This window comes from Corvus cornix, chromosome 2 (assembly GCF_000738735.6).
Source record: "Corvus cornix cornix isolate S_Up_H32 chromosome 2, ASM73873v5, whole genome shotgun sequence".
Lineage (NCBI taxonomy): Eukaryota > Metazoa > Chordata > Aves > Passeriformes > Corvidae > Corvus > Corvus cornix.
In genome coordinates, this window is record NC_046333.1 from 91,438,979 (window position 1) to 91,455,075 (window position 16,097).

Genomic DNA, 16,097 nt, shown 5'->3' on the forward strand with positions numbered 1-16,097 from the left:
GTTCCCAAACACACTTATTTTTACCTTGGCATGCCCATTTTCTATGGAAAAGCAATCAAGTATATTTAAATACATAATAATTCTGTGTTTTCTCAGTAAGAACTCATAAGAGCAAATGTAACATAATTTAGTTTCATGTCAGAATTAGAGATTAGGTATCATATTTTATAACTCCAATTATATGGAATTAAAATGATCCAGAGCAGTGAGTTCTGAGAAAGTGGTCATTGTATTATTGAACCATTAGATCATGTCTTACTTAATAGCAACTTTATTGGTTGCACAGAACAAGAAAAAACAATACAATATTTTGTTACATGCATATGTATGCCACAGTACAAAGTGTTTCAGATATGAGAGAGAATGAGAAGGATTTATCTTTGTTTTTAATCTCAGAATTACCACGGTATCATAGCAAAAAAAAAAAAAAAAAAGGAAGAAGTTAGAAGTAAGGGTGTGAAATGAGATGTGATGCCAACTGGAAAAATGCAAGCAAGTGGAAGCATATTTGAAAGCATTCATTATATGGAAGAGAGAGACTCAAAATTAGCAATGCTAGTGACATATCCTATGAATAGAGTTTAAGGTGACATACTAAATAGAGATACTCAAAATAGAGAGAATATTAGATAAGATCATAACGTTTAGACTTCTGTAATACATTCCACTGAGAATTTCATGATTTACATTTAAGATGAGTAATGTCTTTTCAAGTTGGAACTGCCGTGGGATGAAAAACTACTATGGTCCTGAGTACGACCATTGTCTTCTCTGTTATGCATCTTCCTCAAATAAGTAAACCCAATTATTAAGTTGAGGCTGAAGATATTTTAAGTACTCCACACTGCACTCACCCGTAGTTCCACAAAAAAAGGCCTGGTTCACTAGGTCATAGTAGAGAGAACAGCTCTTCTCCTCGGTCATGGTAGTTCCAATGTGTAGCACGACTTCCTCCTGGGGAGTGTCATTGTAGTGACTGGGAAGGGGCAAATGATCTGTCTTGAATAATTGAATATAGGATTCATGCTTTGTTAGGAGATATCTGTTCTGCAGATAGAGATTGTCTTTCAATATCCTTTACACTACAAAGTGTTCTGCAAAGGTGTCACATGAAATATAAGAGGATCTAAGTCTTGCAATTTACATAGGTGCTAAAATGAAGCATGCTTTATCTTGTTCATCTCAGTAGTTAGCATAGTTTATATGCAGATGTTCTGTGATTTCAGGTGATCCCTCTGAGCCTGGTCAGTGTTTTGGCTTGGATAAAGCAAAAAAAGGCATGAAGGTTTTTTTCACACTGCAGACTGTGCTCAGGCTCTCAGATTTCACTTGGTTGGTTGGTTGGTTGCTCTCAGCCATGATGTAGGCATTTAGAAACAGTCTTTGTACAGAAAGAAGAAACCAAACAGTGGGCTGGGATGGAGAGACAGAAAGAGAGAAGGAGAGAGTACAAATATCAATTTGTCAGACCACTGACAAAGCCCATCTCCCTACTGCAGTGTGTGTGACTACCCAGAATTTGTGTTTTTTTCAAACATCTTGAGAACGTGCACATTCATGGCAACCGTGGATGTTATAGACCTTATATCTTCTCAAAGCTGCATTTTAAAATGTGACCTTTAAATGCATCCAGATATTCAGAAGCACTTAAGAGTTTTCAACTAGTATTATTCTTAATTATGGGTCACAAACACTTTTGACTCTGTCTTGCAGCAATGTGAAAGGCAAGTTTTTTTCCTTTTACTGGTTTTTTTACAGTCTCATGACTGCCGTGCTGAGAGAACAGCTAGGCAAGGTAGAACTCGGTCCACATTTTGCCTTTTCAAGGAAAACACTGAACCTCTGCAGGGTGGGGATTGCAGGGTAATGTAAGAGTGGAGAGACATCCTGAAAAACATATTAAACAGAGTCTGATAGACTGTACTGAGGAACAGGCAGGAAAAGATAGTTGTGAGCTGTTATGGAATGGGTTCCTAGGGATGGAAGCCAGCTGCAGGGTGAAGGGGATGGTGGGGAATCTGCTAAAACTCTAAAAGCTGGCTGAGAGCAGATCTAAAAGGAAGGACTTGCTTCTAATTGTAAAGCAAGGAGAGGGAGAGGATGTATGAACCTTCTGTCTAGTTATTTATTTCTGCTTTGTCTTCACTTGTCACTTTACATTTTTTCTGTTTAACCAATTTTGAGGCAACAGACTGAAAGAAAAACATGTGGGCCACATCACCACTAAAGCTGTTTTTCTCTTTGGGCAAGAGCCACTTGGACTAGACCCTCTGCTACCAAATAGCACCTGGCCTTGATATTTGGATAGTAGTTGATGACGTGGTCCTTATTCATGCCCTTTATGCTCTTCAGGCATTGCCCAAAACTCAGCATTTTGTTTTGGTTTGTTGTAGGGTTTTTTGTTTGTTTTTTGTGGAGGGGGAGATGTTTCCTGCCCGTAGACTTTATATTTGCCCAATTCTTTTGCTGACATTGTTTTGTTTTGGCCAGGAATTTAAAAGAAAATCCAACAGACACACACTCATCTTCCATTGAACTGCAAAAGGATTTACACCTCTAATCTATTTCTCTGTCTCTGGAAACCAGAGCCTTTATTTGTGTTTTTCATCTGGCCTTTTTAATTTTGTGTGTATTGTTCAGTTTATTTCCTATTTAATTGTTTAGCTGTTAATTTTAATCTCCCTTTTCTGTATAATCACTTCCATAATTGTTCTCACTGTCGTTCAGTCTGAGACTGATCTCACTCCTATTTAGTTCAACAGCAGTTCTGTTACTGAGTTTAACATGAGCCCGATCAGCTTCTATTTTAGTAAATGACATTTTCTTGAGGGTAAAGAAAAAAGAGTACAGACAAAAGCTATAAGGCTGAATAGATCCTAGAAACAAAATTATGTCATATACTGAAGCAAATACACCACAACCTTGCCAGAGATTTATTAAGGTAATATTTTTAGAATGTTTTCCTCTCCTTCAGTAGAAACAGCAGACAGTTTTTAAAGCCCCCTTATAGAAACAGGAGAAATGATAACATCTTTTACACTACCCATAGATTAACTCTGAAAAATGATCTAAAGGATATTAAGAAATCACTACAGGAGATCTCACAGCATGCAATGAACCTCTGTATTTAATTTATGTGAAAACAGCAGGATTCAATTTTCTAACATTATTGCCACTTACGTTTTACAGGAATCTGTGCCGGTGCCGCACAAATTCTAAAAAATGAGTTAAAAGTCATAAAAATTTTTCAAAAATGTTTGATATAAATGAGAAAAGTATAATTCAAAAGGATGAACTCATTCTTTGGGGTCTGCTTGTGCTCACACTGTCAATTTTGCCATCATTAATAGAAGTAGAATCATAACCCAGTGAAAACTTGTTGAGATGAAACATTTTTGTTCATCACAATTATCCATTATGTCCCCGGTTTTCCAAGAAAAATAGAAGGTGTTTAATTTTCAGCTCATGAGTACTCCACTGAAATCAATGCAATTGTCCACTTAAAGACAATTGTTCTCTCCAGGGCTCAATCCACAACATTATTTATTCTCACATTTGTTCCTTTTAAGTCCTAAATCTAGTACTGAGAGGCCACCAAGCTGCTCAGCAGTAATGTTCAGCTACAGCCTAACCCTGTGGGCACTGCAGATTCTACCCAGGGCATTTGTAGAGCTGGCTCACTATTGATACTCCTTAAGTGAATCAATCTGAGTCTCATAAACAAAGCTGGAGAGCGGAGTGTAAAGTCCTACAAAAGAAGGATTTGCAAGTTTTATTAAAAAAAATTGAGATGGGAAAAAACATGTTTGCAAGAATCTTAAACCTGAGTGATTCCTTTGAAGAAACATAATCTAAATGTTTTACTAACTGAAGAAGTTCTTAAAGAACCAAGCAGTTTCACTATCCCATTCAAATAACTATTATTTAAAACGAAAAGTACCTAGAGAAGTGATAAGAAGTTCAAAGCTTTTGACACAACACATGAAAATTTTCTGTGCTGATATTTGGGTTTCTTTATTCTTCATTCTGAGTCTTTAATCCCATCTTCTTTTTTTAGCTTGATTTTGGCAAACTGGATTAACATAGAATTAACAAAGCTGCAACATGAAAAATGAGAGTGCGTAGTGTATTCAGTTCAAGTGGTTATATTTTTTCAATTTAACAAAGCAGTAAAATGCATCACTTCCTTGATCAACTACATTTGAAGTTGCTATTACAGTTTCCATGATCTCAGTACCTTCCCAGGCATTCCTTGCCAAAGCATAACTGCGTGGTCTTCTGAATGCATAAGCAGTGGTGGTCAAATAGAGGAAAATAATGGAACTTCTTGAAAAATGAAAGTTTTAACTCTACATTAATTCAGTTCATTTCCCAAGATAACCTAATTTTATAATGTTATATAGAACTGTAACTATATTAAAATAAGATATTTAAAATCAATTCAAATAATATTGTTGTTTATCTGAAAGTTAGCAGTACCTACATATTGGTTTTGTTTGTAAGCTTCATTCTTAGAATATATAAACAGAGACTCTTACTTCTTTATTCAGCATCTTTCTGGCACTTTCACCACTTACTAGTTTCCCCTTACTACTCATTGTTAATCATTAGATTGCTTCTTTTATTGAGTGTTAATATCAGGTAACTTTTATGTCTGTTACACAGATATATAAATAGTAACCACTTCACCATTGCTGTAATGATATAATGGGAGAGGTGCAGATAGATTTGTGTGAAGATATCAAATAGCAGCAAATATAGACTAGCCAGCTAAAGCTCAAGGTTGAGATGAAATAGGATTGAATTTAAAGTAATTTTATAAAAGACTGTTAACCTATCTGTGCTTATTATGTGGCAGAAGAATTGTCTTCCTTGAAAAAAAAAAAGGTGTTTAGCACCTTACATATAGGTTAAAAACAGAGGGGTTTTACTGGCAAAGGAAAATAAAAAGTAATGCTCCTACAAGATGCAAGGAGCATCTTGTTCATACATGCAGTGACTCTTTAGATGAACCTTACAATATTTTTTTAAATATGAATATTTGAAAAAGGTAGGGATTTTTTTGTGTTAAATAAAGTCATAGCTCTTTCAAGTCTGGAACATTATCAGAAAGATCTCTTTCTATGCAGAGACACTTTCAGTGTTTACTGTTTGTCAGCTGGGTTATCTGCCAGATAAATGATTTCTAGTTCTTTTAGTTATCACAGTAAGAGCTTCTATCAAGTAATTTATAAAAAGCAAAAATTCCTAAATGAAATTTCCAAAAGAGACCCTTAAGCAAAATAGTGTAGTAAGTAAAAAGAAAAGCGACATAGGAAACTCCATTTTACTATCTGTGTAGGAATACTTGATTGTTGTATACCAAATTATATCATTTCCTTTGACACTTGCATGTTGTCTTTGAATTATAGACAACAAAATATTTTTGGACATATTCAAATAGTCAACACATCTTATTAAAAAAAAAAAAGTAACCAAGAAGTATAAGCAGATGATTGAAAGTATACCCTAAAATAATTGAAGGCGTTAAGAATTTTGTAATGAAAAAAAGGTTTTGTGTCAAGTTAGGAACGGGTATTTGAATGCAAGTTCTTCTCTACTAAAGAGATGTTTTCCTGCTTTTTTCATGAGTACTGAGGGAAGGGTGATTTTCTTTAGCTTCTGGTGAAACACATGATTATAAACTTCCAACATGAGAGAATTACTGATCAATTCTGTAACATCATGGTCATGCTCTTCAATTACTGATATTTTTATCATGTTCCTTCAAATGAGTAGGATGTGGAGGTATAATACATTTAAGAATATAAATGAGCAGATATAAGAATTTCAGAGACTTTTGCTGTTTTCTAAATTTTTCATTTTGCCAGCTGCATTAATGAATTATAGCAGACAAATTCGAGGTCATTTTCTTCAAAATTAAAAATTTATTTTCATCTGAAACTTACCATCTCTTTCTTAGCAACAATGATCTCATTTTGACAAAATCCTGGTATATTTAAGATAGAATGTTTCCAATACAGATAGTAGTTATGTTATTCTAATATGCACAATCCCAATCAGGAATACATAAAACTTTTTGAATCAAACATGCTAGAAATAACATTTTTCTGAATATTTAGTTAGAAACATATTTTGAGCATAATTGAATTTATTAGTATTCCCAAGGGACAATTACTGTTTCAGTCAGAACAAAACAGAGTCTTATTAGAGACACGAAAATACCATGTATCTGTTTGCCAAATATACCACTAAGCTGTACACAAAAGAGCTGAATACTTATTAATAGCAGCAAAAGGATTGAATGCTAAGTATGGTTATTGATGTGAAGTCAAAAAAAATGTAACTGGCTAGTATGAACACATTGATATGAAATGTATTTTTTAAATCCCTCAGAGTTGATCTAACTGTGGTTTTACTGAAGCATAATGTAGGATAGTGGTTAATGAGCAATGACTTGAAAAAATATTGACGTTAAAAATAAAACTTTGCTAGCCAAAATATCTATTCTTTTTGTTCTTTTTTTTTCTTTTTTTTTCTTGTTTTTGTTTTTGTTTGGTTCGGAGTTTCTTTTTCAATATCACATTCAAGAATGTCACAAAGTAGCAAAACTCCTGTAGGTTGAATCTAATCACAATTGTTTTACTGGTTTTTTTAATAGCAAGATTAACCAGCAGTGAGTGAACTCTACATTCAGTGTCATTATCAGCAATGCTACAGATAAACCACAACATTAGATGCCACTAAGTTGTTAATATATATGTGCAAATATCTAAACAGTCCTCTACACACAATCACAACATTTTCTAATGTTAAGACTGTGCTGTGTGTACTTTTCACAGAATCCTAGAATGGTTTGGGCCAGAAGGTACTTTAATATCATCTAGTTCCAATTTCATGGCCGTGGGCAAGGATGCCACCCACTAGACCAGGTTGCTCAAAGCCAAATCAAACCTGGTCTTGAACACTTCGAGGGATGGGACACCCACAATTTTGGGCAACCTGTTCTAGTGCCTCACAACTGTCATAGTGAAGAACCACTTTTCTCTTACTAATTCACCATTATGGACCATATGTATCTTATTTAATAATTTTAAGGAACTGCAGTAATTTTATTGCATTATCAATAGTTTTTAATGAGTATATCTTTTTTTTCTTTTCCCTGCCTTTATACCTAGTCACTAATCACTACTGAAAATCAGAATTTCTTTTCTACTGAAAGTTTTTAGAAAAAGGTCATGTTGTGAATACAAAAATGGGAATTCTGGAAAAGTTTGGAAAGGCAAAAATTAGATAGCATGTATTAAGATATGAAACATTTAGATTATTCCTAAGGTTTATCTTAGATGTCAAGTTTTGAATCTTACTAGAACACCTAGTTTCTCATCAATATGCATATCCTGAAATTACAAATTAAAAATCCCAAACTCTTCAGAAGTTAGATGTGAAACTAGGCTGCTTTCTAATGAAAAGCATTGCCTTTAGGTTCTCTAAAGAATATTTCTCAAATGCTTTCTTAGAACATCCTAGTTCCTCTAAATCAGATTGGTTTTTCATATTACAAAACAGCACTTTTGGCCAAGCATGCATGGTCAACATGGCCAAAAGAAGGCTGGCTTTCTCTTTTTCTAGCTTTCCTTTCCCTGTATTTAGCCATTGTCTCTCCCTGTTTTTCAGTCAGTAAGGTATGGTACTCCTTTTACTTCTTTGGCCAATTTTGTACAGTCTCCCATTTTATGAGCTGGTCCGTGGGGAGCCTCTAGATGGAAGATGAGATTATTCCTCCTAGTTGTGATTTCTCAGGATTTCAGATTCAACTATTGGCTTCCAGCTCCATGCTCTGTCTCTCCCATGGTCGTCTACCTGCTATGTTCTGTAGTATCTGATCCACACTTGGGAAGAAAATGGCCTGTTGAGGGCAAAAAAAACTTTCAAACAGACAAACCTGCCTGGTAATGAAAACAAACTTGCAAGGAATTAGAGAGGTTTGTGCAGAGCTTACTGCAACTCTGAATGTCACTGTCCTAGCCCAAACCAAGTCAGAAAGTGAGGGCCTGTGTACCAGATGCTATGAGCAGGGGGGGGAGGATTGCACAAAAAGCTTTTCTAATGTCTGTTCTGTCCTTCTTGGTCAATTTGAAGCTTTTCTATTAACAGGATAAAAAAGAACTTAGTCTTATTTTTACGCTAAAGACATAAATTCTATTTTAGTTTTTAAATCTCCTGTTCTTTCTGGAAAGCTCATTATGAGGAAAATGTCTAGATAGGTCTATGTCAAAGCTATGGCCAGCTCAGGGTCTCATTACACCATTTCTCTGTGCAAGCTCACCACCTCCTTTTCCTTAGGCCCCATTTGCAGGTATTATCATTGACTCAGGTCTTGTTCCTGAGGCTTGCCCACCAAGACTATGTTCCTGTTTTGCTGCTTTCTCTCATAGCATAATTAAAATCTGTTGTTCTTATCTTTCCAGAATGCTCAGGTTTTTCATTGAGTGATGCATATCTCACGTAGTACAATCTTTTCTTATTTAGTCTGAATTACATCTTATTTCTCCGTTCATTTCTGTTCAAAATGTTGCTGTTAATATTAGCTCCCTGAGTGCTTTTTATGATCTGTCTCTTGAGTTCCTCCATTGGTTCTTTCCTCTATCCTCAAAGAAGACAGTAAAAGTGAAAAAAAAAAAGCAGAATATTATAAGAGATTTATAAGTTTATATATGAAAGAGACTCTTAATTCAGCACCCAGATTTGTTTTAGTTGGAGAGGGAATGGACAGAGGAGTAAAAAAAGCAAGTAAGCAATGAATGAGAAATTCTGCAATATCAACATTTTTGTGAAGTTCTTCAGATATTTTTTTCTCAGGGTCTTGACAAACAAGTTGGCTGAAATTATGATATCTAAATAACTTTGTCTTTTTTATGTATATACATTTTTAGGTCCGAACATGGATTCTTACAGTGGGATACACAACTGCATTTGGAGCAATGTTTGCAAAAACATGGAGAGTCCATGCAATTTTCAAAAATGTAAAAATGAAGAAAAAGGTGAGGGGAAATAGACTCTTTTCTTGTTGCCCTGTTAATACAGTTTTCTAATTGTTTTCCTACCTGTCCTGGATGGCCATAGCCATGCTGACTGTTCATGTGTCACATCCAACGATCCTGAATAGTTTGATATTAGGGCTTTTTGGTTTCTTGTTTAGTCTCTGAATGTTGGAGTCAAGCATCAGCCCTCCAGTCTTTATAATAAGAGGTGGAGAGTGGATTGGGCTGTAAAATGTCAAAGTGAATTTGGATCCCTGATCTCTCTTAGTATGCCACTTCAGCATCCAGAGGTCTCCTTCTGGTAGATTCACAGCTTTTATGTAATGTTTTCTGATTATATCTGTGTGAGACTGAGGTATTACATACAGATTTCTCAAGGATTGGTAGGACGAGGCAAGAGAAAGTGCTGCTTATAGCTTCCTGTTTCTAATTATCATTGAAATTGCATGAATTTACTCTAATACTGATCAGAATTGAACCACAACAGTTGTCTCTGTCATTTCAGGTACAGTACATTTTCTGTAAAGGATTAGGCTCAGCTTAGGAGTACTGCAGCTCTTAATGATATTTTTCCCATGAAGCTTCTTCTCATACATGAAGTACTTTTTATCAGGTGGTTTTATTAAAAAATTTCAAAAATACTGAATAGAAAGCATTTTGCTGGTAAAAACATTAAGAGAAATGCACATGAAACAGAAAAAAAAAATATTTTTATAGAGTGAGCAGAAGTGCCAAATGCAGTTCCTATGTGCATCTGAATAGTTTTATTCTAATAACCAATAAAGACTCATGTATAGCCAAATTAAGTAGAACAGTTCTCCAAAACCTTGTCAAATTCCTCTGTTTCCCTCTATGTGGGGTCATGGAGGAGCTCTATTATTTTTTTTCTTAGCACTATGTTATTTTTTTCACAATTTCAATGTGTAGGGAGTCTGTCACAATGGGATACATCATTGCCTCAAAAGGAATGGACTTCAGATAGACAGGGAGAGAGTTAACTCAGTTTTTAAGAGGATTTATGTCTGAGGTTATTAAGGAATTACATGCTGTGTCTGGAACTGGATCTATTACTCTGGCACCCTAACAACACAACCACAAGTCATGTCAGCTTTGCTCAAATATTTAATTATCATTCATTTTAAAATATAATGATGAGTAAATACAAAATATCTTAAAACTAACTAAAATTATAAAAAATTTCTATACCAAACCCAGGATACTGTGGGTGTAGTGAACTGGAAACCACCCTTCCTGCACCTGTGCAAAGAGCCCACTGCAATGTATCAGTTTATACTACCAGAGTCTTATATTTATATATATTTTCAAGGATCTTACACTTCCTATATTAAAGTTTTTTAACCACAGATGAGCCAGCATTCTACCTTCCTGAGAAATGAAGTTTTATATTACAAATATGTTTTTAGCTATATTGGTACCAATTTTTTAAATTAGTGAAGTTACACAAGACACTGACAGTCTAATACATAAAAGCATTTACTTCATAACCTTTATTATCCTCACAATTTTATAATTTCTCCAATACATTCTATTTCAAATAGGAGTGAACAGGTACTGTAATGGACTGTCACTGAACTTTTGCTTCATTTTTTTTTAAACATTACATTTTAGATCTTCAAGTTGCTACTCAATATTAAATTTCACTGTCTGTTAATTGAATATAATCCTCAAATTCTTTATTGTTCCTGTTCTTCAAGGAGCTCATCAATAAGTGCAAATTTCAATTGTTTATGCAGAGCTGGATGTTAAAAATTATTTAAGATCAGTTAAAAAGACACTGGCCAATATAAGGGATATAAACTTTCAGACATCTGGATGATGACCAATGGACTACTTTGCTCTGAATGATACTGGAGACATCAAGGCTATTAGCCCACCATCTTCAATATTCTGGAATTAAGTCAATAACACATTTTGTTCTGTAAACTTTAAAGAATTCTTTATTTAGATATCCCACTCCAAATCACAAGCATGAATCATGAAGTACAACAGTTTTCTTAATGTAAAACAAATCAGCTATCCATGATAAGTGTTTACCAGTCATATATTTTCTGTCTTTGATTTCCCAGGATAGATAAACATGTTTATAGGAGTTGACTGGAAAACATGGCATTCTTTACTTATGTGTTGCAAAAATGACATTTCCATTTTCCGCAGATGTAGTTTACAACAGAAGTAATATCTATCTATGGATGCACAGAAAATAGAAATTTTCACAAACAATATCTAAACTGACAAATGCACAAATGTAGTGCTGCGTGAAAAAGCATATTAATGTTTTCTGAATTAGTTGTCCCGTGACAGAGCAGACTGGCATTACAATCAGAGGAGGACAAAATTCCAGAATTATTTAAGTGCTGTGGATCCTATTCATTTGTGATTGTTTCAGTTACTACCTGTACATAAGTGTGACAGCAAAATCTGTATGACCTTTGGGTATACCACCTTTGCCTGTCATCCTCAATATGTTCGTCAGGAAAATGTTTCCCAACAGTGAAATTTCTTCACAGGAGGAAAGAATCTCTGTGTGGCTTTTGAAATTACTGGTTAATTCATTTCGTGAAAGTGGGTGTTAAGTAAGGGAGAGTATGATGAGTAAATCTGTTTATCTTCATTCGATAGGGCAAGCTTGCTTCTGTATGTTTATTGTAAACTTTAGGGTACAACATGGCTTTTTGAAGAGATGAGTGGATGTGTGAGTGTGAGAAAATACACAGAATTTTAAATAATAATAATAATAATAATACAGTCCATATTAGTGCAGTGGAGAGTGGAACTAAGTGAGTTAAAGTGTCTTGAATTCATTGAAGATTCTCATTAACTGCTGTTTATACAGCTTTCAAAAGTCTATTTTATTTTCACCCTTTTATATATCCATTCCTCTGTTACTGAAAATTAACTAACAATAAAATTCGGAATACACTCATTCTATTATCAGGCTACTAAGGGCAAATTTTGCAAAATTCCCAGAGCTCCGTTACCATCTTTGATCTCGCTAGGGCTCAAAGGAAGCAAATTAAAAATGCATTAATTTTAGCTGGATCTGAAACAGAGGGGTGCAAGGGAATCAATTTTTGTCAAATGGAAATGACAAAATCAGTAGGGGGAAATAAATTATTTTTGAGTTTTGAAGAGGTTAGCAGAGATAATGGAAAGTGGAATAGAATTAGTATTAAAAATAACTGTAAAAGTTATAATTGAGGTGCAATTCTGGTTTTCATACGTCTCCTTTCTGTTTGGGCTGCAGAATGTCTTCTGCTCAGAGAGAGGTGGGGACTGGTTTTTTGTTTCCCTTGGCAGCAGGAGGGCTGAGTGGATAAGAGAAGAGAGAGGAGAATATCGGTGGCAGGAGAGCATGTGGTGTCCTGGGGAAGCTTTAGCTAGCTGAACTGTTGACAGAAGCCAGCCCTTCTGGTAAATTTAGAAGGATGAGAAGCTGTCTATTTTGATGGAATCTGCACTATCTTGGGTTTTCGGGGGTGTTGAAACAGTCCTGCACAATGACTGCTCCTGCACAACTCCTGCGTGCCGAATAAAGCCCATGCACTTTTGATAAACACCAGAATAGTAAGAAATTCAAAGCAGTGGTATTTAAAGCCTCCATACATTTTATAAATTCTGCTCCTACAAAGACAACCATTTGGCCGTTTGTACATGGCTACACTAAACCATGAAGATGATCTTTGTTACAATGTTGCCTTGTTGCATTTGTTGTATTTGAAAGTACAATACGTATCCCTTGACACTGCCACGATAAGCTTGTCTTACCCTTACCAGAGTACATTCTGGCTTTGTCTATTTGGAATTAATTCTTCAACTGTGGCATCAGAGAAGGGATGTTTTATCTTCAATTTTCACTGAAAACATTAGCATTGTACTCAGTTATTATTACCACTGTAGACTTCTGGTGGCATATGTCTTTATGTTGACAAAGTTGTTACAAGATAAATACAGAATATAATGACAAAAGAGATGTATAACAGCCTCCTTTCTTGAGGCTTGTGCTGCTATAGTTTTGCCAACATTATTCTACTCCTTCATGATAATTCATAAGCTTTTCTCTGTATTGGTAATATCACAGAGTAAGAAAGCTACAACCAACCAGAACAGACAAAAATGACTTATCAGTCTAACCCGACCTAGCTATGCCTGTCAGGCTAACATCTGGCAAACTTGTTTTCACCCATTTGGCCTACTAGGTCCTTATAAGAGTTCTGAAGAAAGCTGGGGTCTTCATGCCTTGCAGAGAGGGGTAGGAGCTTGCACAGATTATGATATTGACAGTAGGATGGGGAAGGGAGGCTGGCAGGGCAAGGGAACTTCAGGGCCAAGAGATAAGGAGCAGGAAAGAGACTGAAGAGGAGAAATCAGGTTTGCTGTCAATGACTTCAATTAAAAAGTCCTGATTAAAAAAATAAGGAAAATCTTGGGATTATATACTGGGAGAAGATATTGAAGAGGGAGACTGAATTTGGATTAAAATTCCCTTGGAAACTAAGTTTCAAAGACAGGACAGACAGGAAAGTCCGAAGTGATCAAGAAAGCTGAGTATGATGGAATGCAGAGCCTGAGTATGGTATTTAAGTGGCAAACTGTAATTGAAGTTTAAAATCTGGTCTGGTTTAAAATTAGGTTAAGACTGAAGTTTAGAGGCAGAATGGGAGGCCTGAAAAGTAGGAATGTAGTCTGGGAAAGAAAAGCAGGAATGAGAAAGGAGAAAGAGGCAAGAAAGAAGTTGAAATTAGGACTGGCCGAAGTGATTGCACAAGAAGCGTGGGCAGAGCATAAAATTTGAACACTGGATTTTTGAATATTACTGTTCCTTTTTCCATTACTATGTATCTATAAAACCTACAGGCAAAACACGTGCCTTGTCTTCCTGTTATGCAGTTGTACAGATCCTGATAGCTACTGGTGATTCTTTTAGCTCAAGCTGATGAGGTGTGCAAAGATGTAAAGGCTCCTCTTGCTGATGCATGCAGCTCTCTCTGTAATTGAATTATCTTTCCATTTTCTTTATGAAGAATGGGCTCATGAAAACATTAAAAGTTTTATGTTGTGGCTAAAAAGTCAATAACTGAAAAACTACAGCTTGCTAGGATCTCTACAATGTACATCTCTTTTCCTATGGATTATAAGGACACCAGTGAAGCCTAAGCTTTCTACAGGGTGCCACTGTCATGGAACACAGGCTCTGGGCACACAATAGGACTATGCAGTAAAAGAGACAGGTTTATGGTCCAATCTTTTACATTTAAACCAGAAAAAATGCATAATGAAAAAGGCGGAAGGAGTTTTGAGAAAGGTGGTCTCGTGGATAAGACAGTTAAGTGCCAAATGAAGAAAAATAACTACTTTCCAGAATTATCTGTTATGCTGTAGCAATCTCTCTGAGCATATTTTTCAGAAGTTATTTTTTTGTTTCATTGTTACTGAGAAGCAAATTTATTGCCTGAGTGAAGCAGTGCAGGAATTCTCAGACATTTTAGCTCATTGCCTTCACACTCCATTTTTTGACACAAATCTGGCCACCCCAGCTCCATATTTTGTATATTTAATGGTTCATAAACAGGTGCATAGAAAACTGGGAGGGGTAAGAGACCATCCAGGCTCCTTCTGGGGATCAGGGCACATGGGTTACTCTGAGCAGTCCCCAGTCCTCATCTCCCAGGTCGGGGTGGGCAGCAGCTGGCTGTGTGCTCCTGCCCTGCATGATGCCAGCTGCAGGGAAGCTGCCAGTTCCTGTGATTGCACAGTGTTCCTGGGGGGTGGAATAGGGAGAAGAAAGCAGCTGGAGGCTACACAGCTATGAGTTTATGTGCTGCTGCCTTCTCTTCTCAACTTGTGTCTGTTGATTGCTATCCCCCTTCTTCCCTTGAAAACCTCTGTGAGAAAGTTTATAGAATAAGTGTAATCTCTAGCTATAAACTTTTTGGTAAGTTTTTCAAGCCACCTATGGAATTTAGAATTTATTACAATCTACATTTTTTCTCACTAGAGTCCTGAAGAGGTTTAAAAAAAGTTACCCATTATCTTAATCTTTTAAAAATAGATGAAGCAAAGTTCTTCAAATTACATTGACAGGGGTTTAAGTCCAAACCTCACAGGCCACATCTCATTTATTCACTTAAATCCCATATAGACATAGTTCTGGATTAGCATAAATGTAGTTTGTGTTATCTTATCAGTTCTTTCTGTAAATTCTGTTATAAAATATTTTTCCAGGTCAGTTTTCAGTCTGTAAATATTTATGCTTTTCCAGGACTTTTTTTGTCAATCTAGCTAGAGTGTTTTATGCGTATAACAAAAAGTTATATGATCGATTTCCCCTAGGATACACTTGTGTTCTACTAAATATATGTGAGAGATCATAAGTCTGGAAAAGAGATGTGTCAAGATCCAAAAATTTGCTTTGGGTAACCATACCAACAGTACAACAATCTATTAGGGACCATCTGCTGAAAATGAACCAGCATATGGACACCTAAAGAAACATTCAGTGTTATTGTTCAGTCTTTGAGAGTAACAAAGAAGACAGCAGTTTAAAATTTGCTTATGTTTAGGATTTCTTTTTTATTAAGAATATTTACCACTGGACCAAGTAATCTCTGATACTTACAGTGCAGTGTAAATTATTCAGGTATGGTTTCGTGGTTTATTCATATACAGATATAGTACTTCCTAAAGTGATGTAAGTGGAAACAAAATTATTTTTATTTTTTTCCCCCCAAACAGCAACAACTATAAATTTTAAGTCCAAAGCTTTAAAAATATTCAGTATAGTCTTAGAGTCCAAACGTAGATGTAAAATAAGCATCCTGGTTTTCATGAGGGCTGATCAGCCAAAATGCCAACCAAGGAACAACAGGAATCACATTTCTAAAATTTACATTCATATAAATATAGAATGTGGAGCTAAAACTCAAACTCCTGTCACAGAAAGAAGCTGAGCTAATGAACTGTACATCTAGGAGAAAAATCTGCTTTTGAAGTAATTTATGTATGGAAATTTCTGCATGGTACAGATTGAGAAGG

At 35.6% G+C, this 16,097-nt stretch overlaps 1 protein-coding gene across 3 annotated transcripts in view; it reads left to right on the forward strand.

The window, feature by feature from the left end:
* GABBR2 (gamma-aminobutyric acid type B receptor subunit 2) overlaps nucleotides 1–16,097 on the forward strand; it is a 469,148-nt gene that overhangs the window by 313,301 nt on the left and 139,750 nt on the right. For all 3 annotated transcript variants that reach the window (XM_039548719.1, XM_019282587.3, XM_039548720.1), the window contains one exon: nucleotides 8,937–9,044. In XM_039548719.1, the coding sequence (XP_039404653.1) occupies nucleotides 8,937–9,044 (108 nt within the window). The remainder of the gene's footprint in view (nucleotides 1–8,936; nucleotides 9,045–16,097) is intronic.